The sequence below is a fragment of the Camelus ferus genome, chromosome 13 (assembly GCF_009834535.1).
Source record: "Camelus ferus isolate YT-003-E chromosome 13, BCGSAC_Cfer_1.0, whole genome shotgun sequence".
Classification (NCBI taxonomy): Eukaryota; Metazoa; Chordata; class Mammalia; order Artiodactyla; family Camelidae; genus Camelus; species Camelus ferus.
The window spans coordinates 33,074,015-33,098,479 of NC_045708.1; the positions used below are offsets into that span (position 1 = coordinate 33,074,015).

At 36.3% G+C, this 24,465-nt stretch overlaps 1 protein-coding gene across 1 annotated transcript in view; it reads left to right on the plus strand.

Moving 5' to 3' along the window:
* MAST2 (microtubule associated serine/threonine kinase 2) overlaps positions 1-24,465 on the plus strand; it is a 174,934-nt gene that overhangs the window by 72,425 nt on the left and 78,044 nt on the right. The window contains 1 exon segment of the mRNA XM_032494170.1: positions 3,427-3,458. Coding sequence (XP_032350061.1) covers positions 3,427-3,458 — 32 coding nt within the window.

Sequence of the window (24,465 nt, forward strand, 5' to 3'; positions counted from 1 at the left end):
CAATACTTGATATAAAGCTACATAATCAAGAAAATGTGGTGCTGGCATTGGGTGAAGAAAGAGAACAATAGAGTACAGTAGAGAGGCATAAGTAGACCATTCTATTTATGGTTTGATTTTCAACAGAGATGCCAAAGCAATCTGTTGGGGAAAAGATAGTGTTTTCAATATATGGTGCTGGAATCAGTGAATGTCCTTGTGGGAAAAAAATGAGCCTTAACCCCATCTCATATATTACTGCAGAGTTAATTCAAAATGAATCATAGACCTAAACATACAGGCTAAAACCATAAAGCATCTAGAAATAAAATATAGGAAAGTATTTTTGTGTTCTTATCATGGGCATATTTTTGTTAGATAGGATACTGAAATCATTAACTGTAAAAAAAAAATTGACAAATTGACCCTTGATCAAAATAAAAAACTTGCTTGTCAAAAGATACCACTTTATAATTTCAGTAGCAAGGCACAGACTGGGAGAGAAATACCCAGGAAAGTATCTAACAAAGGACTTGTATCTAGAATATATGAAGAACTCTTACAACTCAATGATAAAAAAAAAAATAGTCCAGTTATAAAAGAGGCAAAGTATTTTAAGATACTTCATAAATAGGTACTGATGGCTAAAGAGCACATGACAAGATGCTGAACATCATTAGTCATCAGAGAAATGCAGATAAAACCACAATAAGATGATCACACTCACTAGAACGGCTAAAATTTAAAATACTGATGTCATATTTTGGTATGAATGTAGAGCAGTTCTTATATTATTAGTGAGTGTAACCTAAATTAGCTAGAATGTGGAGCAGTTAAAACTCTCATACATTGTTAATGGAACTGTAATATGGTATAATCACTTTGGAAAAAGATCTGGTAGTTTCTTATAAAACTAAACATACACCTATCCTATAACCCAACAGTTACACTCTTAGGTATTTACCCAAGACAAATGAGATATGGACCTATTAAAAGACTTGTACAGGAATGTTAATAGCTCGAAAGTGGAAATAACCCAAATGTCTATTAGTAAGAGAGAGGATAAATAAACTGTGGTATATTAATATGATTGGCTATATTGCTACTGTAATATGAAACAACATGGATAAATTTCTAAAACACTATGCTAAGTGAAAGAAGCCTTATATGAAAGGATTCATACTTGGATAATCCCATTCATATGAACTTTGGAAGCAGGCAAAACTAATCTATGGTGAAAAAATGGTAATAGTATTTACTTGGGGTAAGGGAATAGTGTTTTTTGGGGGGTGAATTTACCAAGAAAGAACTTGATGAAACTTTCTGTATTGATGGACATGTTCTATGTTTTGACAGGGATCTGGGTTACCTTAGTGTATGCATTTATCATACTTATCAATTGGTACGCCTAAGATTTCTGCAGCTCAGTGTTTGCAAATTTACCTTAAAAAAAACCAATGTGAAAAATTGTAAACAAATACTGAATTCTGGTTAATGATATACATGGTGAAATATATACTGATGTCTACAGTCTACTTTGAGATGCATTAAAAAATGGGTGGGTAGATGGCTATATATGTGATAAAGAAAATACCACAAAATGTTAACAGTGGTATAGTCTGGGCTGTGTGTGTGTATATGGATGTTCACTGTACAGGTCTTTAAACTTTTCTGTATTTTCTACGTTTGAAATGTTTCATTCTGAATTCCAGGGTTTTGAGCAGGAGTGTTGTCATCTAACTGACCTTTAAAAGGATCACTCTGTTATGTTGAGAATAGAAAGACCATAAAGGGATAAGAGTGGAAGCAGGAATAGGGTTCCAGTTCGGAGACAGTTGAGAGGCTGGGGTGAGACCATGTGGCTTAGACTGCAATAGCAAAAACGAAGAGATTTTTCTGTAACTCATTTAGCAGTAAAACTTGACCTAACTTGAACTCTTCCTGGTGACAAAACTGAACTGGCACTCTTTAGAGTTTTTATCACATTTATTGTGGCTATCATACATTTTACTGGAGAAATTTTAATGTGTTTAATGTATTTTGTTGATGCATCAGTCTTTGTTGAAAGTGTTACATAATATATGTGCTATTATATTAGTTACTACCTCCCCCAGTTCTGATTTCTAAAACATGACTAAATCCAAAGTTTTTGTTTAAAAGATTGTAAGCATATATGTCTTTGGAGATAGTGAAAAATGGTTATATTCTGGCTGTATTTTAGATTCAAACCCATTAAGAATTCTTGTTGGATGGGACATGGGGTAAATGAAAAGCAGGAGTCCAGCATTTTGGTCTGAACAACTGAAAGAATAGAATTACCATCATCTGAGATGAAGTAAGGCTGTAATTGTAGTCAATTTGGTGGCAAGAACAAGTTCAGTTTGGACACGTTAAATTTGAGATGTTGAGTAGGCAATTGATTATAAATGTCAGGAGTTTAGGAGGCAGTTCTGGGAAGGAGAACTCTCAGGAAGTGTTGGAGGGGGAGGGTAAATTGGTATGATCATTTTGGGAGCAATTTCTGATGCTTAACGACTTGTCAGTTGCAGGCCACATCTCAGTGTATACTTCCAGGAAACTTTTTATACCTGTGCATAAGGAGACAAGTACAAGCATGTTTATAAGAGCATTGTTTTGATGGAGAAGAGAAACAGAAAATAGTTTCCATTTACTGGAGAATGGATAAATAAATATAAAAATTTACAGACTGGACTATTCTATAGGTATATGAACTAAAGTGAACTATAACCACATGGGTGAATCTCCTAATTATAATGTAGATTGATGTCAGCAGATGAATATATATAATATTTTAAGTATATAATTTAAAAACATGTAAAACAGTACTAATAATTATTTATGAATATATATGTAAGAAAAAATAAAGACACAGATGGAAAAAAACCCCCAAATTTAAGAATAGTTATTAAGTGGGGACTAAGTGGAAGGTTGGACTTGATACACTTGGAAAGCAAATCACAGGAGCTCAACTGTTATTGTAAGAGTTATTCTCGTGCCAGTGGTGTGAATAGTCATCTCTTTTTTATATTATTTTCTATACTTCTTTATTTGTCTAAAATATTTTCTAATTAAAAAAATTTACATTTCATTCCTGACTCTAATGATATGAATCCTTTATAATTCAGTAGCAGTTGGTGTCTGGCCCAGTGAGTGCCTGGAATGTACACTGATAAGTTGGTTCCATCTAGTGGGGAAAATGTTACAAGTATTCTTCCCTTTTGGGAAAGAGCAAGGAGGTGATAGTTAACTTAACTACTCATTATTTCACTAAAATTTAAGAGACAAAGGGAAAGGTTATTATTTAGAAATATTTAGTCTTTGCCATTATTAAGATAATGTAATTCTCCTAGGACATTTAGTGCAGACCTGTAGGACTTAGATGGGTCCTTATTTCTGTCTAACTTGTGTTTGTGTTTTGTTTTTCAGAAGGAGTTGAGCCTTCCAAGAAGAGGCAGCTTGTAAGTAGATGATGATTATGATTAGGAATCCCTCCTGGGGATGCTCTCAGTATCACTTGGAGGAATCCCATTTATAAGTGGTTTTGTGTGTGTGTGTGTGTGTGTGTGTGTGGACTCCTGTCTGGGCCTTTGAAGCCAATTAACCAGCCAACTTCTCTCTCTAGGTCAGCTCCTCCCCTCTTCCTCATTTTTCCCTACCTCAAATCCTCTTCTCTGTGTCAATTTTTGCCTAGCATTTGGGGAAAAGCTGCCACTTAAATACAGTCACAGTCTTATACTTGTGTTTTGGGGCTTACTGAGTTTTAGTGGACTCAAGCTTTTTGAGAGCATTAAAATTGAAATTCTTGGTATCTACATCTGTTCCATACATGGTACTAGGGAGAGGCCAACTTTTCTGACAAGTTGGGGCAAAGGCAGAAACTAGGTTTGGGTTCATACTTGGAGTAGGGCTACCTTTCACCTGTTTGTTCTATTCTGGCTTTAGGGCTAGGGGAGATTCCTGAATAACTTTGTCCCTAGATTTTAATTTCTTCTATTTTCTTGGCCTGCTTTTTCTCTTAAGAATTCTTTTGGGGCAGTACTACAATTTTGGCTAATCAGAATCCTTTAGAATACATATTATACAGATTAAAAACAATCATTTAAATAATAATAAGCAGTTAAAATGCAGATTCGGAACTTGGATTAGAGTCTCCATGTTTGCTGCTTCCAGCTCAGCTCAGGATCCTGTCTGAGGACGTGTGATGCAAGACTTAAGAAACAAAGAGACAAAGTAAAGAACAAAGATGGGACCAGGGGACTCAAGATCTCGTGGGTCTAGAGCCTGGTCAACATCATATTTATTAGGAGTATACAGCTCAGAAAAAAATGCGATCAAAGAGGTGGGGCTTTAGATACTCCATGCAATAAGCACTAAGTTCTGCTTGCTGGTTAACTGATTAATTTCAGGCCCATCCCTTCCAGGAACAATCACCCTCCTGGGGGTATGCAAAATTTCTGAGTCTATCCTACCATTGCCTCCGGACATCTCAAGATAGCAAATACTTCCCCTGGATTCAACAGCATGCTTTCATGCCAGAACAAAGTTCTGTTAATGGGTGATCTGGCTTTCCAAGACTGTTCATTGTTTCACTCTAACGAAATATCTGCCCTCCTTTGTGCCCTTATGGTCAATGTCAGGATTGCTCACCAAAAATTTCATCTACTGTGTAAAACATTAGAACAAAGCAAGCATGTGCATTTTAAGCAAGTAAGTGTGAATACAATATTTTAAGATCATTGAAATTTAGGAGTGGCTTCTTTTCTAGCTGCTTGTTGTCCAGCAGCTTGTTTACCAGCACATGTTGGGGCCCAAGATCCTGTATTATTTTTATGTACCTGCACCCACACTCACCATGATTTTGCTAAGAAGCCAAATTTGGGGAACATTAGGAAATAGGGCTATGATAAAACAATGGCTTCAAAATGTTTCCTTACAGAAATTTATGAGATGTAATTACAGAGGAGGACACAATACTATTTATATAAATTTATTAAGTATACTTTATGTATACATCAAATGTGTTTAAAAATTACCATGAAACTCATGGTAATTCTGTTACTATCTTTCTAGGATTTTGTTTTGAAAAAATGCTCTAGTGATTAAGTTGTTCTCTGAAATTTTTGTAAAGTTTTTCTGACTGCTTTATGAAAGCTCACTGTGATTTGATACGAAGAGACTGGAGTTATAAGTCAGAAAACTCCTAGGGTTCAGTTTTGGCTATGTCACTTAATTAGATTTGTAACTTGAATGAATCACTTCATCTCTTTGAACATCAGTTGCCTTATCTATAAAATGAAGATCATGATACCTGTTTTTCTTTTTTCTTACCACTATTGGAAAGATCACTTAATATATATCATAGTGCTTCATTTTTTAATTTTAAGGTGTATTAGTTTCAGAATTCTTGTAAATATATTAGGTAAAATTGGGATATATTTTATTATTTAAGAGCCATATTTCTATCTTTAAATTCAGTTTTAGCAGTGGGTCTCAATTCTAGGTTCTCAAGTGTCCTGAGTCTTTTGAAAACTGGGTAAAGGCACTACCAGGACCCTTAAAAGAGTGATAACTGAGTACATAATTGAAATGGACTGGCTTTTCAGCGTCATGTTCAGCAAATATTTGTACTTGGTCACTTTCCTATTATTTCCGGCCTTATTTTCTTTTGCTTCCCTTTATTTGGAAGTTCTCTGAGATTTGCCTTTGCTTAAGATTAGGTGAAATGGGCTCACACAGGCACCTCTCGTCTGCGTGGCCCACTGTTGTCTACTGCAGTGTAACCTAATAAACCCTTTCTATTTTCAAAAAAGAAAGATTAGATGAAATGAATTAAGGTCTGAGTCAGGTAGCTTCTTCCAGGAATGTGTGCCTCTAATGAATGGAGTTTGCTGAGAAAGAGGGATATCCTGTAAAAATGACTTTTATTTGAAACTACAGGAATTTGGGGATCAATTTAGTTTTAAGCTAGAGGAATTTCTTGGTTATTTTTGTGGTAGCTGAAGTTAGGCCTAGTCTAACTACCTTTAAATAATTAATGAGGATCAGAAATAAATACTTTTAAATAAAGTAACTCAGATTTAAACAATTGATCATTCAGTAAATACATACAGATACCTACTGTGTTGGGCACTGATCTAAGTTCTGAGGTTATAAGGTTCATTAAGATACATTCCTGTCTTTTAAGGAATTAGGATTAAGTAGGTTCCTCAGTACAAACAATACATTTTTTTATCTTTGATATTGGAGGAGTAGAAAGAGTTTTATTCTGGAAGGAAACCAGGAAGCATGGATACTAATCTAGGCTTTGTCACTAGCAAGTTATGTGTGGTTTCAACAGGAACTATCATTTCTGGGCCTGAATTGCCTCACTTGTAAGAAGAGGGGACTGGCTTACCCGTCTATGCTTAATCATCTCCTCAGATAATTGAAGCTCCATGGTACCTCTTCTGCAGAGAGCTGGGCAAGTCTTTGTAGGAAGGGTGCAGTAGGAGACAAGGTATGACTTAGTCACTGCAACAGAGAAGTCAGGAAGGTAAGAACCACAAAGCATAAGTTGCTTGAATAAGTTTAATTAATACTTAAAAGTTTGTAGTAGGTGTAGAGAAACTGATGTCAATAAAATGAGTGACTTACTGTTTACCCCATTGTTTCTTGTCCTTGTAGCCTAGTCTGGAAAGTTTTAAAAGTTATTATAATTGTCTTCTGAGTCTTGGTCAGAAGGAGAGGAGTATTATATCCCTGTATGTTTCTGCCCTAGAATGGCTCTTGCAAGAGCAGATCCTGCTGTATGCCTACCAGGTATAAAAGTCTATTTCCTTTGGCATATTCTCTCTAGTATACTTTGTGGGTACAGACAAACTTGGGGTTGGCAGCTACTTTGGTGTTCTTGTCTTTTGAGAAGAGAGCCAGGTTCATTTAATTAGCATGATTTTGATAATAGCTGAGCAATATAAAATCGATGAAGTTAATAATTTTGGAGGCTCTCACTTCTTATGCTTTTCAATTGTAATGTGGTAGTTGCATTAAAATGGACAGGGACTAAAAAATGGATTTTTGGATATACGTGATATCTTACTGTTATATAAAATACATACCCTTCCACCCAACAAGTAATTCCTCCAATGTCTCCAAATTAGTAGTGGAATGGTAGCACAGAAGTGAAGAGCCTGGGGTGAGAGTCAGGCTGACTTGGGTTGAGTCTCTCTACTACCATTTACTAGGTATTTTTTCGTAAAACAAGTTACTGTATTTGTTTGCCTTTTTGCCTCCATTTGTTCATTTGTTCAAATTAATCCATCCAGAGGGTTGGTATAGCTCAGTGGTAGAGCGCCTGCTTAGCATACACAGGTCCTGGGTTCAATTCCTAGTACTGCCATTAAATAAATGAATTAATTAAAAATTAATCCATCCATCTGTGCATCCGTTATACTATATTTATTCAGTTCTTATTATGTGGAGGCACTGTTCTAGACACTGGAGCTACAGTAGTGTTTTAGCAGACAAAGTTCCTATTCTCATGGAACTTCTTTTCTATTCAAGAGACAGACAGACAAAAGCATGTATGGTATGTCATGATAGTGAGTGCTATGAAAAATAAAATCAAATGAAGAGATGTGAAGGTATGTGTTTTTGTGGGGCAGAGATTGAAATTTTAAGTTGTATCTTCTAGGAGTCTTCTCATTAAGATGATGTTTTATTAGAGAACAGGAGTCTGGAATGAGTGATGTTGACATATATGTTGAACAAGAGCATTCTATATAGGGATACAGCATGTGCTAAGGTCCTGAGGTGGGAACATGCTTGGCATGTTGAAGCACAGCAAGGAGTCTAGAGTGGCTGTTGGTGAGTGAATAATGGTGTTGGGGTAGAGGGATGTAGAAGAAAATGAGACAGGGGTTGGATTTTGTAGTGCCTTGTAGGCCACAGAAAGGACTTTGCATTTTATACTAATTGGAACAGAAAGTCAGTGGGTAGTTTTAAGCAGAGAAATGATGTGATTTGTCAAAGGGTTTTTATTTAAGAGTATACAATTCACTAATTTTTAATGTATTCACAGGGTTTTACAATCATTACCACTCTTAATTCAGAATATTTTTAACACTCAAAAAGAAACCCCCTATTCTTTTGCAGTCATTCCCCTATTTCACATTTCCTCTAAGTCCTTGGTAACCACTAATCTGCTTTCTGTCTTAATAGATTTGCCTGTTCTGAATGTTACATATAAATGGAATTAAATAATATGAGGCCTCTTGTGTCTGGCTTCTTTTACTTAGCATAATGTTTTCAAGATTCATCCTTGTTTTAGCGTGTGTCAGTACTTCATTCCTTTTCAAGGCAAAGTAATATTCCATTGTGTGTATGTACATATTTTGTTTATCCATTGTCTTTCAGTGGACATTGTGAGTGATGGCTGCTATTATGAACATGGGTTTACAAGAACCTGTTTGAGTCCTTGCTTTCAATTATTTTGGGTAGATATCAAGAAGTAGAATTGCTGAATCATATAATGATTCCTTAACTTTTTCAGGAACCACCATACTGCTTTCCACAGCAGCTGCACCATTCTATATTCCTACTAGCAATATGCCATAATACACCAGGGATCCAATTTCTCCATCCTAGCCAACACTTGTTATTTTTCTTTTTTTAAATAATGGACATCTTTATATGAAGAAATGCTTAACATCACTAATTATTAGAGACATGCAAATCAGAATCACAATATCACCTCAAATCTGTCAGAAGGGCCATCAGAAGTTTTACAAATAACAAGTGTTGGAAAGGGTGTGGAGAAAAGGGAACCGTCATACACTGTTGATGGAAATGTAAGTTGGTGCAACCACTATGGAAAACAGTACGGAGCGTCCTCAAAAAAAACTGAAAATAGAGCTATCATATGATCTAGCAATTCCAGTTCTGGGTATATACCTGGATTTCCACAAGAAAGGCAAAGCAGGGCAAGGTAAATAGTTCAGGATTGACTACTTTGAATAATGTTGGTGGGTTCTGGGCTACGGGCATGGTCTTCAGTTACGTGGTACTTGGCCCTTAGTGATATAGGGCAGGGGAAATACTGGCTTGATGTGTGAGAATTTGATAAAGGTGGTGGATGGGGATATGGACTCAGGATTGGTTGGAGGGTTTGTAACAGGATTTTTGCATTCCTGCAAAAGCGGGATTGCAGAGGAGTTGTGAACAAGTTTGGTTGTTAGTTTGGCCAGCAGTTAATGGATGCCAAATAGACAGAATCTAAGAAAACAGAATGAGAGTGTGATTTATCTTTGTTTCCTTTTAAGGGTTTTATGGCATTAGGTCTTACTTTAGGTCTTTGATTTATAATTAGTTAATTTTTATATGTGGTGTAAGGTAAGGTTCTGACTTTTTTTTTTTTTTTTTTACTTTTTTATACAATTTTTAAAGGTTACACTCCATTTACAGTTATTACAAAATATTGGCTCTATTCCATGTTGTACAATATATCCCTGTAGCCTATCTTACACCCAATAGTTTGTGTCTCCCACTCCCCCAACCTATATTGCTCCCCTCATCCAGTAACCACTAGTTTGTTCTCTACATCTGTGTTGTCTGCTTTTTTGTTATATTCACTCATTTGTTTTATTTTTTAGATTCCACATGTAAGTGATATCAATAGTATTTGTCTTTCTCTGTCTTATTTCACTTAGCTTAATGCCCTCCAAGTCCATCTATGTCATTGCAAATGGCAAAACTAGTATTCCATTGTGTATATATGTACCACATCTTCTTATCTGTTCATCTCTTGATGGACATAGGTTGCTTTTTATAGCTTGGCAATTGTAACTAATGCTGCTAGGAAAATGGGGGTGCATGTATGTTTTTGAATTAGTTTTTTTTTTTTTTTCCCGATATATACCAAGAAGTGGAATTGCTGGGTCATAGGTAGTTATATTTTTGTTTTTTTGAGAAAGCTGCACACTGTTTTCCACTGTGGCTGCACCAATTTACATTCCCACCAACAGTGTATCAGGGTTCCCTTTTCTCCGCATTCTTGACAACACTTAAAAGCTTTTGCATAGCAAAAGAAACCATAGACAAAACAAAATGACAGTCTACTAAATGGGAGAAAATATTTGCAAATGATCTGACTGATCAGGGATTAATATGCAACATATATAAACAGTTCATACAACTCAATATCAAAATAAACAACCCGATTAAAAAGTGGGCAGAAGATAGAAACAACAATCAGTACATATATGTAAAAAATATGCAGTACATCGTATATATGTATTTACATGCAATATAATGTGTATGTGCAGTCGAGCTGTAGTAATTCTACCTAATAAAACCGAAAAAGGAAAAAACAAACCAAAAAAACTAGATTTCAAAAAGCAGAATTCGCAGTTACATTCACATATCACAAAGCAATAAAACCTGAAAATAACAAAACAAAAAAGTGGGCAGAAGAACTAAGTAGGTATTTTTCCAAAGAGGAAATGCAGATCGCAGATAGGCACATGAAAAGATGCTCAACATTGCTAATCATGGAAATACAAATCCAAACCACAATGAGATAACGCCTCACACCTGTCAGAATGACTATCACTGATTTCCTTCTTTTGAATGTACATAGCTTATCCTAGCACCACTTGTTGAAACACCTTTTCTTTTTCTGTGAATAATTGTCTTAGGTTTTAACAAGGTCACTGGTTGCTCACACTGTAGGGAGAGCAGGAGTGCAGGCTAGAAAGTAAGTGAGGAAACCATTACAAAAGAAAAGTGTTTGAATTCTAGATGTATTTTGAAAGGATAACTGACAATATTTGTTGACAGTTAATTTTGGTGTATGAGAGAAGGAGGAATTGAGGGTTATGGTTAGGTTTTAGGACTGAGTAGATAGGTGGATATGGTTGCCATTTACTGAGCAAGATAGAGAATATGGAGGAGCAGAGGTTTTTTAGTTGTTATTTTTGATCTTGGAAGGAGTAGGATGAGGGTTGTTGGAGGAATCAGAACTTTGGTGCTTGCTTGACATCCAATAAGGAGTGTTGATAAGGCAATTGAATATATGAATCTGGGGATTAAGGTTGAGACCTCATCTGGAGATAAACATTTAGGGATTGACAGCATATAGGTGAAATTTAAAGCTATGAGACTGGATGAGATAAACTACTGAAATACTGTTAAAATGTGGTCAGCTGACTAGTGAACTCGTGATGGTCAGTGAACTGTTTGTTACCAGTTTGCCATGAGTTAAATACAGAAATTTAGAGTAAGCAATTTGATGTTGTGACCATTAAAGCATTTGATCATTTTTCTGTTATTTTATATTTATTGTATTTTGCAATGGTTTGCAATCGATTTAAAAGTTTCACTTGGTCCTTCACCACAGCTATTTTAAGAAGCACTGACCTGGTAAGTGAGTGAATCTAGTTAGAAGAGATCTAAGGACTGAGCCCTGGGACACTTCAATATTTACTGGTTAGGAGATAAGGAGAATCTGTCAATAAAGAAGACTGAGAAGAAACAGCCAGGTGAGGTTGCAAGAAAACCAAGAAAGTGGTGTTTCCAGAAGAAAGTGTGTCAAATACTGCTGACAGGCTATGTAAGATGGGCAACTAAGAATTGATCTTTGGGTTTAGCAACAGGGAAGACCCAGTTGGTGACCTTGGCAAGTGAATCTGAAGAGAGGTGAGTCCAAAGCCTGATTTGAATGGCTTTAAGACAGAATAGGAGACATTATTACCTATGCACTATTTGTGTTAAATATGTTTAACCTCAATCTAATATATGAAGAAACAAGCAGAGAAGTTCAAATTGAGGAGGTAATCTGTAGAACTACTGGCCTGAATTCTTGAAAAATAGTGAAGTTGTAAAAGGTCACAGACCAACAAGACTAAAGTGTATTCTAGATTATTAGAGACAAATAGACTTGGTGAATCAATGTAATTCTTGATTGATTCTCAGTTGGATCCTGGATTTTAAGAAATATTTGAAGGACATTATTGGGACGATTAAGGAAATTTGAATATGGACTTTTATTAGATAATAATGTGCCAGTGTTAAACTTCCTTAGTGTGACATAGTGGATTTTCCTTGTTTGTGGGCCAAGGACGTTAATTATGGAAGTATTTGAGAGAACATGTGTTTTGATTTTTTTAACTGACTTTCAATGGTTTTTCTAATTATTAAAAAGTAGGGGGACGGGGAGAGGAAGAGAGAAGGAAAAGGAAAGAGAAGGGAGAGAAAAAAAGCAAATGTAGCAGAATGTCAAGACTTGTTAGATCTAAGTGAAGGGTATATAGAATTTCACTTAATTGTTCTTGCTCCTTTTCTGATATTTTGGGGAGGAATTAGTGAGTATATGATATTATTTCTAAGTGATTTGCTGAAAGAAGATCATAGAAATCAGGTGATAGCTGGAAAAGGATTGGGTATTTTTTTCCCTCTTTAAAAACATAAATGGGAGAGATTGCATCAAATTAGTATATCAGTGAAATTATCCGACAGTGAAGGAAAAGTTGATGCAGGAGAGAAAGGAACAATTGCGGAAAATTCTTGAGTAAACAACAATGGGGGCCATCTAGGTACATGTGTGGAGGTATTGTCTTTGGACAGGAGTGTTGACAGTTTGTCCACAGTGGCCTCAGTTACCTCATTTTATTTATAAAAGATTATGTATGTGAAGTGTATGACATAGTGCCTTCAGTCAAGCACTCAACTATTTGTTCTTATTACAGAGTTTAGTGGAATGCCTGTTTCTAAGTAGACTTTGAAAAAACGGTAGTTGTATATTATTGTTTTTATTATTAGCAGTCCATAATTACTTGTTAGAAGCTGTAAATGCTTCAGAAAAACAAATTAGTACCATTCTAAACGAAGATAAATGAACATTAGTTTGCCTTAAAGCCACAGGATATTCGTGGTTAACTTTGGTCACATTAGGGAAGGGAGCAACTGAATTCCAATATGAGGAATGAGAATATCCAGGCCTGCCATAAGGGCTCTGTTGGGGCAACTTTGTTATGAAAGTTCCTTCGGTCTGGCTCATATCATTTATTTTAGATGTAGCTTCCTGAAATCAAATTGTTTTCATTTTTAGAAAGCTATTTCATATTTAAACTCATCTGGATTTTTTTAATGCATTAAAAAAATCTAGTCTAGAATATCAGACCTAGAGGAGTTAATAACTTTGTTTAAAGTGTGCAAAATATGGAAAAAGAATTGAAAGAAAATGAAGTTCTAAAATTCCTTGTACATTTTAACCCAAGCCATAGGAGTATGTATTTTGCTTTTTCTCAGTCGAAATAGCTCTGACTGGCTTTCCTTGCCTAGCTGTGTGGAGGGGACTTCCTGTTGGCAATGCCTTTCAAATAGATTTCTTGTTTATTTGTTTGAATTTCAGCATCAATACCTCGGCCCTACACTTAGGAGCTCAATGTAAATAGTGTTTATGTTTCTAGTCACTCAGAAAGGTAAGCTTTTCTGATTATTGTTTTATTTCTTGAAATGTAATTGTTTTATTTCTTGAAATGTCTTTCCTTTATTTCTTTGGGGTTGTGAGTAGTCAGTGGAGGTAAGGAATGGACTGTAGGAGTGAAGAGGTAGCTACAGTGTGGGGGTTTTTTGTGTGTGCGTTCGCACACACACGCGTGCGCTCGCACACACACGCGTGCGCATGTGAGTGTGCATGTTGCTATTGGTGGCCTTTAGAGTCCTTAAAGGGATAGTTATCTTTTTGCAGTGTTGGCCTACTCATTTGGAAATGGACTTGGACATCAGGTATTGGTTGAATGTAAATGTCAGGTGTCTGCAATGATAGGCAGTGGGCAGGGAGGAGTTCCTGGGGCTCAAGGATTTGATGTGTCAGACTTTGCCCCTGCGAAACAGACATGTGAAACATTGTCATGTACTTTCCCCCTGTGATGCAACTTGGTGGTATTTGCCTGGATAAATGCTTCTGGAGAATGTGCTATAAAGAGATACCACCTGCTACACATAGTAAATCCTTTGTGTGGTGTCAGTGGTGCATGACAGAAGGCTTTAGTTTCTCTGTGGACTTTGAAAATTAGGACATTTTGGTACTTGCAAGGACTGTGAAGCCTGGAGTGATATCTTTGTGTTACATTTAATAGTCTTTTTTAAAATTAGGTTTATATGGGAAATGGTATCACTTAGGTTTTCTACCTCTCCAGTGGGAAGGCAGGGATTGGCAGAGGTTGCCAGGGGTGAGCAATGGTCATTATCAATTTCCCAGCAGGAAGTATTTTGTTGTTTGAAAAAATGGACATGTTTTGTCAGTGAGCCTTAAGTATGTGGATATAGGACCTGAAGATTGAAAATCTGTGAGAACCTGCCCATTTGTTACTGTTATGTTGAAAATAGCTATTATTGTGCTGATCATCTTCACATTTATCTCTTGATCTTGCATCTATCAACCAGTTCACTATAATGTACTTGCATACCTCAGAGACAGCTCACCTTTAGCATTTATAAAATCGAAGTCACTGTCTTTCTCAACCACCTACTTCTCTCTTATTCTCTAGCTTACTAAATGATGCCACTTCTTCAAGATGGAAAACTTAGATGTATCTTGTTACCTTCCTCTTCCTCACACCAACTCCTTTCTGTTATGCCTGTCGGATATCTCTTAATTTCCTCTACTTTCAGCTACCACTGATATGTCCATATCATTCACGCCATTGAAATCTCTTGGCTCTGCTACTGCTGTAGTTTCCTAACCAGTCTTTCTTTGACTAGCATTGTTTACCCTCAGTCCACCCATCCATTGTATAATAGATAGAAAAAAGCTTCTGAAAGTGCAAATTTGATTATTAGATGTTAACTTAAATTCATTGCGTGCATTTTTTCTATTATTCTTAGGATCACACCTGAAACTCTTGATGAGACCTGCGAAACAGTCTGCACCATCTGGTTCCTGTCTTTGTCTCTTTATTTCTTTGTACCTAGAATGTTCTTTTTTTTATCTGTACCTTGCTAGCTCCTGCTTATCCTTCAAATTTCAGCTTACATCCTCACTTCCATATGAAAGGCTTTTCTGATCTCACCCATACCTTGCTGTCCCTAGACTAAGTTGAATTTCCAAGAATATACTTTCCTTCAACTCTGTACTTTTCCTTCTTGGTTCTTACAGCAACTTAAAATAATTACTTGTCTGTCTTCTCTTATTGGGTTGTCTATCAGTCTGCTTGGGCTGCAATAACAAAATACCGTAGGCTAGGGGCTTAAACAGTATTTTCTCATAGTTCTGGAGGCTGGATGTCAGAGATCAAGGTGCTGGCCTAGTCGGGTTCTAGAGAGGACTCTCCTCCTAGCTTGCAGATAGCCACTCTCACTGTGTGCTCACATGACCTTTCGTGTGTGTGTGTGTGTGTGTGTGTGTGTGTGTGAGAGAGAGAGAGAGAGAGAGAGAGAGAGAGAGAGAGAGAGAGAGAGAGAGAAAGGATGGAGATCTTCCTTTTATAAGGTCACCAGTCCTGTCAGATTAGGGCCCCACTCTTATGACCTCATTTAACCTTAATTATCTCTTGAAGATCCTGTCTCCAAATACAGTCTCACTGAGGGTTAGAGCTTTAACATATGGATTTTGAGGAGACACAAGTCAGTCCATAGCAGATGGTAAACTCCATCAGTGTGGTCAAGGCCATCATGTTATGTGGTACAATACTCTATCCCTAGGGCCTAGTATAGAGTTTAACACATAATAGGCAGCCACTTAGGCCCATTCCTAACATTTGTCTGACCTGGGACAAGAATACAAATGGAGATTAAATATTTAAGAGTTTAAGTAAAGCTAAGAAACTATGAAATACAGTATGTTCTATCATCCTATCTTGAGGAATATATTTTCATAATAACAGATTACAAAAATTTTGTGTGAAGCCATTGATTTAGAAGGTAAATATGTTAAATAATTTATTAATACTTAATTAACTTAATTATTATTAATGAGTATACCTGGTAGATGTTGCAGCCTGTTCAAAGGAGAAGTGAAAGAAGCACAAATTTTTATATTGTAAAGAAATGTTGAAATGAATTTATAAAATGATTACAAAACTGGATTTTTCTATGGGGAGAACGGAGGTCAGTTGAACCTCTGCTATACAGAATTTATTTGCATATCTGTAGACAAGAACTATTCTGCATTGCTATCGGTTGTCTGTAACTTAGAGAGCTGTGAAATAGCACAAAGGCAATAAAAGGCTACAGTCAAATAATTTATTCTCTAAATAATAGTTTTTGGCTTTTTCTTTTCTTTTTTTTTTTTTTTTTTTTGAGGGAGGGGAGGGACATAATTAGGTTTATTTATTTATTTATTTTTAGAGGAGGTACTGGGAATTGAACCCAGGACCTCAAACTTGAGTTATACCCTCCCCACCTTAAAAAATTTTTTTTTAGTTTTTTTTAAAGTTTTTTTTCCTACATAGTTTTCCATTTGAAGATTATTATCTTTTTTTCATTTCTTTACTTATACCAAGTTTCCTTACAGTCTCTCCTTTCCTTTTGATTAATGCAATCTCAAATATTATTCTTGATCATGAAACACAGTTGGTCTCATTAAGTTTGGCCTAGTTATTTACGTAGGGGTAGCAATATCTTTTAGGCCTTCTTAAGTTTGCTTTGCTGGGAATTTTATAAAAAAACCTCTCATTTATATTTTGAGGCTGGAAAGCTAAGCTTAAAATACTCTATCAGATTTGATCTGTAGTACCTGTAAATTTGGGTGAATTCTGCTCTTCTCAAGGTCCTTAAAATGTTCTAAGGGTCCTGAGCCTGCTAGGAAGTGACCTTCCTTACCACATATAAGGCTGGATGCTGTAAAATCTGGTACCAGGCCAGTTTTTCTAGGAGAGGTTTATAAGTATTGGCTCCCAAAAGTCAACCACAGTTCTTTAAAAGTAGCTTGTTATACCTGATGAAATAAGTCTATTTCTCAGATACGACATTTCAGGCAAACCTTTGTTTGCATAACCATTTTTTACAATTACATTTTAAGGGGGTTCACTGAGGAAATTCAGTAAGACCTTCTCAAATCTTGTTGGGAGGAGAATCAGATATGATTCCAGAATGTTTTATTTTATAAAAGCAAATTGTTAAGGGTTGAGATAGCTTAAGATGAAAGAGAGTGGACTTCCTTATATATCCAGAAAATAGACATTAAGACAATATTCCAAACAAATAACTGTGGTCATCCATCATTAGTTCATTCAGTCTTGTGTAATTAGTTCGTATTTCGCTGGATCTTAGATTAGTAGTCTGCCTCTTGACTAAAAAGAGGTCTGGAAATTCTGACTCAGTCCACTGGAATGGTCTGAAAGTTTTCCAGTTGTCCAAGTGATGGCATCAGAAGCCTGTGTACCCAAGAGTCTGTTCTTTGGAGCGTCAGTAGTTTGAAATACCTGCTGCAGTCCTTTTCCGTGAGACTGTGAGACAATCCTCTGTTGAAAACACAAGACTTTGGCTTCTAGTTGATTGTAGAGCCTTCAAACTAGCATCAGTGTAAAAACAAAATCTCTGTAGAAGAGTAGAAGACAGAGATTTGAAATAGCTGTGGTCGGTTTATTACTGATAATTTTTAAATGTTAAAGGTCTGATAAGAGTTTATAACAAGAATAATGCAACTAACAAGGAAATTAAGTTGTTTCTGTACCATGCAAAATAAGAATAATAAAGCCAATTCAAAAATGTTTTAGCAAAATGTCTCTAAGAGTTTTTTCAAAGAAGATAGTCAATAATACATCTGATTTATAAAACATGGATGAACATAATTTTTACAGGGAAAAAATTCTTGATATATAACATAATAATCTTATGGCAAAGAGCGTATTAACCAAGACTAAATTAAGGATAACAAGTAAAAAGATTTACTAAGTCTGGAGTAAGTGCTTGACATTCATATTTTTATAAAACTCCGTTGACCTAGAAAATGCTAGATCCAAATTTTTAAAATAAGGCTTTTACCAAGTAAGCTTAAGACTGAAAACACTAAACTGTTATTTCCTAAAATCTGGCAAAACACCATCAGGACTCAAACAGGAGCTCATTATGGATAACAAGGGCATTGACAAATCTCTAGGAACTTCTCATAATAATACATTTTCCAGAATATTTATATTCATAGCATTTAGCTGTACAAATTTAAACTAGGGAAAGCTGAGTACCTGATTTGACAGCTTTTCCCCTGAAATTCATCAATAGTAAAATATAAAATAAGCCAAATTATTTCTGGTATCTCTCTAAAAATGTGGAACAACACTTCTTTGTGATTTTTGCAGGAATGTTCTGAGATATCACAAAGATAGTTTTAGGTAGTAAAAATATACTGCATGTTTTATTTTACTGTTTTCTATATTGAGGATCTGATTTTGAGAAGGCATAACTTCAAAGAGTTGTTAGTGAAAACACAAAGATAGGAGTATTGGTGCTTGAGAAACAATACCTAGTTACTTAGCCAAGGTAACAATAAAACATTTAAAAATAGATGGTAACACAATAACCTCAGCTTTTTTATGAGGAACCTTTGTTTGTTTTCTTAAATAATTAAGTACTTAGTATGCCAACATAAAGCAGAAGAAAGTTATTCTAGTAAGAAACAAAATATTTGCTACTGGGCATATTACACAGAAAAAAAGAATAACCTTTTAACAGGGTAGGTGAAGGCAATAAAACAGTTAACCAGAGAGACTGGCCCATCAAAACTGAACAAACTTGGCTAAGATTTTAACCAGTTCATCGCTTTTCAGACTCATGGTATGGTGTTATAAACCATGGCAAACAAAATCACTTTCCAAATTTTGTTCTTCATTATTCTGCTTCATATTCTGGAACCTATTCATGCTTTACTTGAGGACAGTTCTTAGGGGATTGTCAGATCAGATTTAATTTTATAGTAATACTAAGGTGATATTAACATTTAATGTGTTTATCATTGCTCTCTTCAAATGAATCAATAAATAAGCATTTTAAAATGTCTGAGAGATAATTAGATTAGTTGAAATCCCAAAGGTAGGGCACCCAGATGGAATTAGTGTCCTTAGAAGAGAAAGAGAGACTGGAGAGTTCTTGTGGCTCTCCCCTTCTCCCTCCCCTCCTCTTCCCCCTCCCTACTCTCCATCTCTGGCCTGAGGACTCCGTGAAAATGTGGCTGCTGGCTGGAAAGCCCTCATGGCAAGGAACTATGACACATAGCTTCTGTGAGCTGAGGGTGGCTCCCGATTGATATCTAGCAAGCACCTAGGGCCCTCAGCCCGATAGCCACAAGGAAGTGAATTCAGCTAACTACCTGATTGAGTTTAGAGGCAGATTCTTCCCTAGCCAAACCTCCATTTAAGAATGCAGCCCAGGTGACACAGGATTGCAGGCTTTGAGACTTTAAGCAGAGGATCTAGATAAGCTGTGCTTTAATTCTTGATTCACAGAAACTTTGTTGTTTTAAGTGGCTATGTTTATGGTAATTTGTTATGCAATAGAAAACAAATACATCATGCAATTTACTTTTTCCATTTTCTTGCCTAAATTTCCTTTTATTTATTTTATTGAAATATCCCTTTCATTGTATCTGCTATGTGAAAATTCTTTTGGCTAAAATACTTTTAATCTTTTAAAAAGTGAAACAGCCAAACAGCCAAACTTAGATTTGGGTTTTATTTTGTTTTGTTTTGTTTTTGCCCTTCCCTCATTCCTGTCAAGTCATAAATGATAAATGTAAAAGTTTGTTAAAAAAAAAACCAACCACCACACATAATTCTCTGCAGTGGCTATAAATTATATATCTTATCAGTGCTATTGAGATCTCTAGTTGGCCCACATCCATACTAATACTTGTTATGGTAATACGTTAAATTTTAGCCAGTCAAAGTGAATGTGTAGTGGTGTCTCATTGTGGTTTTAACTTGCATTTCTTGGATGAAAAATGATGTTAATAATAATGACATATCAGCAACCAACACTTGTAAGTAATAACTTTTTTCTAGATTCTATTCTTAGCACTCTACACATAATAACCAAGTAGTCCTCGTCAGAGCCCTAGGATATACATGCTGTTATTATTCCTATCATCATCATCATCATCATCCTCATCTTATCATCCTCATCATCCTCATCATCATTCAGTAACCTGGGCTTGGGTATTAGAAAACAGAGAGTATTGGTTAGAAATTTAGGGCCTGGCCTTAACTACATGGCCTTGGCTTGGGGTGGGGTAGACGAGCGTCTGGTCTGTTAGTTGTGGGAGAGTGCGCTATTGTGACTGACCCTGTTTTCATCTCGAGACTTTGCCAAAGTGGGACTCAGTACTTGTTGAGAGGTGCTAGATTTCTGAGAGTGTTTCCATTTTCGTTGTAGAGAACAGGGGATTCTGTAAAGGAGCTGTGAGAGCCGAGTGATTGGGCTGGTACCTGGAGACGGAAAGTGTCTGTAGCTACCAGGTGGGGTGAGTTTGCTTGGGTAATTAGAACAGTGGCTTTCAAATTTCTTAGACTGTGATCCCTAATAATAAATGGTTTTTACATGGCAACTCATCACACATGCTGGCACTTGTATATTTATACATATTTCAGTAATAGATGTCACAAACGCACAAATTTCACAAAGTAATTCTTACCCTTACTATGTGTGAAGCACTCTGGTATTTTTCTATTCTATTTCTCTTTTAAGAAAATGTTGGGCCCAACTCCTAAATTGATTTCATGACTCACTAAAGAATTGTGACCTGCAGTTGAAAAAGCACTGGTTGGAGTATGAATTAATCCTTTGAATGTTACCCTAGAAAAACATTTGACATACTTTGTCATCGAAATGAATGAGAGGAGCCCCTCAGAGCTGGCAAGTGCTCTGAAGCAGAGGACCAAGACTTTTGCTTGCTCTTAGCTCCCTTAGCTGTCAGTGTTTAGCTCAATAGTTTATTTGATCAATTGGCTTTCTTCAGGCTAGGCTGCTTTTGTCAGGTGGTTTCTTATATGTTTGCACCTACCTCTTCTTTCAGATTGGGAGCTTGCACTCCTGGAGGGCAAGACTACAGTAAGAGCTAACAATCCCATAGCACTTCTGTTCTGTGAGGTGCTTTTCTGTTTTACACATATTAATCTTTGCCACAATCTACTTATTAGGTACCTTAATTATTTTCATTCTGCAGATGCGGAAACCAAAGCGTACAAACTTACCCTCTTTTAGGATTCTTCTGCAGCTTATCTCACCTTAACCTTGTGTAACATCTACCGTATAAATGATTTCAGTGATACTTACTGGATGAAATTAAACTAAATAGTTTCTGGGCTTTGTTTTCTTAACGTCCCTATGGCTTTTCTTACTGAAAGATTATTTAAGTGATTAGAGTAATAGAAACTGAATTACAAATGATGTTGAATTTCGTCTAGAGAAGGTGTACAGTGTTTACCGATTCAGATTTGAATAATGACTATGCTCTGAGCCCTAACATGAGGACTATAATCCTCCACCAGGCCTGGGTTTGAGAATGAATAATGTTGCATAAATGCTTACGTATTCTTAGCACATTATTTACTGATTTGAGATCCTTATTATGCTTTCTTCCAGTCCCCTGCCCACTGCAACAGCTGTTTTAGCCTGGCCCACGCCTCCTGAGTTAATAGTATTTCTGTCCCAGTGTGAGTTTTCAAGTTGGTATGTGCAGTTTCTGCCAGCGTTTTCACTGTTGCCAGGCCTCAGGGTTGGAGGTTGCAACTGATTTGTGGGGGAGGTACTTGTCACTGAGGAGAACAAGGTGCTCCCTGGGGCTCTGATTTGTTACAGGCTGAGTGTGAATGATGTCAGGCAGATCAGAGGACAGCTGATTCATTTGGGATCTGGGACTTCTCATTCTGCTTCACTGCTGCCTCCTGGGCTCTTAGGTCTTTTTTAAGGGGTTCTGGATATTATGTTTTTGAAAAAAAGTGCTTTAATTTTTCTCTTAAGTTTGGGAACTTTGTAAGTTTCCTTTGGCTTATGACTACATACCCCTTGTGTGAGAGAACTTCCTGCCAAGACTCCAAGTGTGAGAGGGCAAAAGCTTGAGTAGCCAGGAAAATGATGAAACGGAGGAGAGAGAGACTGGGAGCACCATGCCTGCGGATTCAGTAAGGAGGCTGGGGTCTCTGAGTGGAAACTGGCAGGTGTCAGGAAAAGAACTGATGCCAACTAACACACCTTCATTTGCTTGGATAAAGACTCTGGTTTGGAGATGCCTGTCTGGAAGAGGGCTGAGCTGGCTTCATAAATTGAAGGTCAAAACAGTGGTCCCTGGCAGAGGCATAAAAGATGTCTTTTAGGGGTTCTTAGGTACTTGGGGAGCTGGGTTAATAATGAAGATCATTTTTTCCTGTCTTGCAAACAAGTTTGTATTTAAAGTTAGTGTCAAAGCCCAATGAATGTGAGAAACAAATGGAAATTAAAGTATCTCCTCCTTTAACTAGAGAGGGTATTGTATTTCTACCCCTGGCCTGTCATCTCAGGACCTCAGATCTGCCCTTGCTGATCCAAGCCTGAGCCGTTTAGGATGTGACCTGAATTTTACTTCTATGTTGACTACATAGAAATAATTCTTCGATAAGGATTTCAAAGCTGGGGAATGGAAGAAGACTTCCACATCAGAGTGGTTTTCCTAAGAGCTGCTCAGGCTTATTTAATGAAGAAGTGCTGAGTGAACTGATTAGCAAATTAGGGAACCAGGGAAAGAAGTATCCTAGAGTTCATTCCTCCTCAGTGATCTTTCTTAATTTAATTGAATTGAATTTTTTGTTGAAGCGTAGTCAGTTTACAATGTTGTGTCAATTTCTGGTGTACAGCATTATGCTTCAGTCATGCGTATACATACATGTATTCCTTTTCATTTTCTTTTTCATTATAGGTTACTACAAAATATTGGATATATATTTTTTTGGTTGGGGGGAGGTAATTAGGTCTATTTATTTATTTTTAGAGGAGGTACTGGGGATTGAACCCAGGAACTTATGCATGCTAAGCATGCGCTCTACCACTTGAGCTACACCCTCCCCCCATTGGATATATTTCCCTGTGCTATACATTATGAACTTGTTGTTTATCCGTGTTATATATAGTAGTCTCAGTGATCTGTCTTGAACTGCCTTTGCTGTAGTTCACAGGGCAGAGGGAGTGCACTTCAGATTTTCGCCCCCTGAACATTAGTGCCTTCACAAAGAGACATAGCTGCTCAAATGGGCAGACTTTGTCAGTGGGCTTCCTTTGGGCCCTTGCCCTTCAGTGCTAGTGATTGCTCATTGATTGAATTGTTGATTCTACCAAACCTTGGAAAATCAGACTTGTTTGAAGTACATAATTGGAAGGCTTAGCACACTGTTAAAAAAAAAAATGGTTTATTCCCATACTAAAACTAAAAAGGAAATGACCACAAAAAAGAAGCTTCGTCAACTAAAGTGTCATTTAAAGTAAAGATAACTTCTGAGCAAAACTGGAAAGTTTTAATTAAGTTTGTAGCTTAGGAAAATATGTGTGGTTAAAATTCATGCTTTCTGAACATTGGTGCACTGGTAATTGTAATCATTGTATCTGTTTTAGTGACTTTGAATTTGGATTAGGAAAACTCTGAGGAGCTAGGAAGTAGTTTATAAATCACCTTTCCTTTTTCAATCTTTTTTAGACTCTAGCCCCAGAATATAATCAGTTTGCAGAGTGGTAATTAGGAGCAAAAAGGGAATGAGATTTGGTTTTCATAGTTTTTTTTAATAATCCTAATTATATATTCATCAAATGGCTAAGCCTCATTTTATGTGATAAGACTCCAAAATTTTATACAAGCAATATTATTCAGGTTAATAAGAACTAAGTGTCTTATTGTATGTTCTGATTAGCTCCAGCTTATATATACCTTTGAACAACACAGGTCTTCTTATACCACAGATTTTTTTCAGCAAATACGTGCTATAGTACTGCATGATGTGCAGTTGAATCCGCAGATGCAGAACCTTGGATGTGGATTTTCAACTGTTGGGAAAGTTGGTACCCTTAACCTTCACATTGTTCGAGGCTCATCTGAACTAGGGAGATGATTTTTTAAAAATTCTTTAGAATTTAGAGTTCTTTAGAAAAGTGATAATTCTTTTTGAAAGTGAAAAATAATCCAAAATTAATATTTTTACTTCTTGTAATTTTTTGAGGTATGTTTAATTTGTGGAAATTTGGGCATGCCTGTAATTGCAAATAGTTGTCTGCTGTCCACTTTCCTGTCTTTTATATCTTCATATTGTGTACTTAACTGAGAAATATCCTGAAGCCAGCTAGAGGAATAATAAGTAGGAAGGTAGAGATTTCCTTTGAATATTTGTAATTAAACACAAGTAGAATGTCACCATATACAAACAGGCAACAAAACAATACGGAAAACTAGCATCACTTTTAAATAGGTGCTTATATGATACTTAATTTTTTTAATCTTAGAAATAAAATATTATACTTAAATATGCAATTTGTATA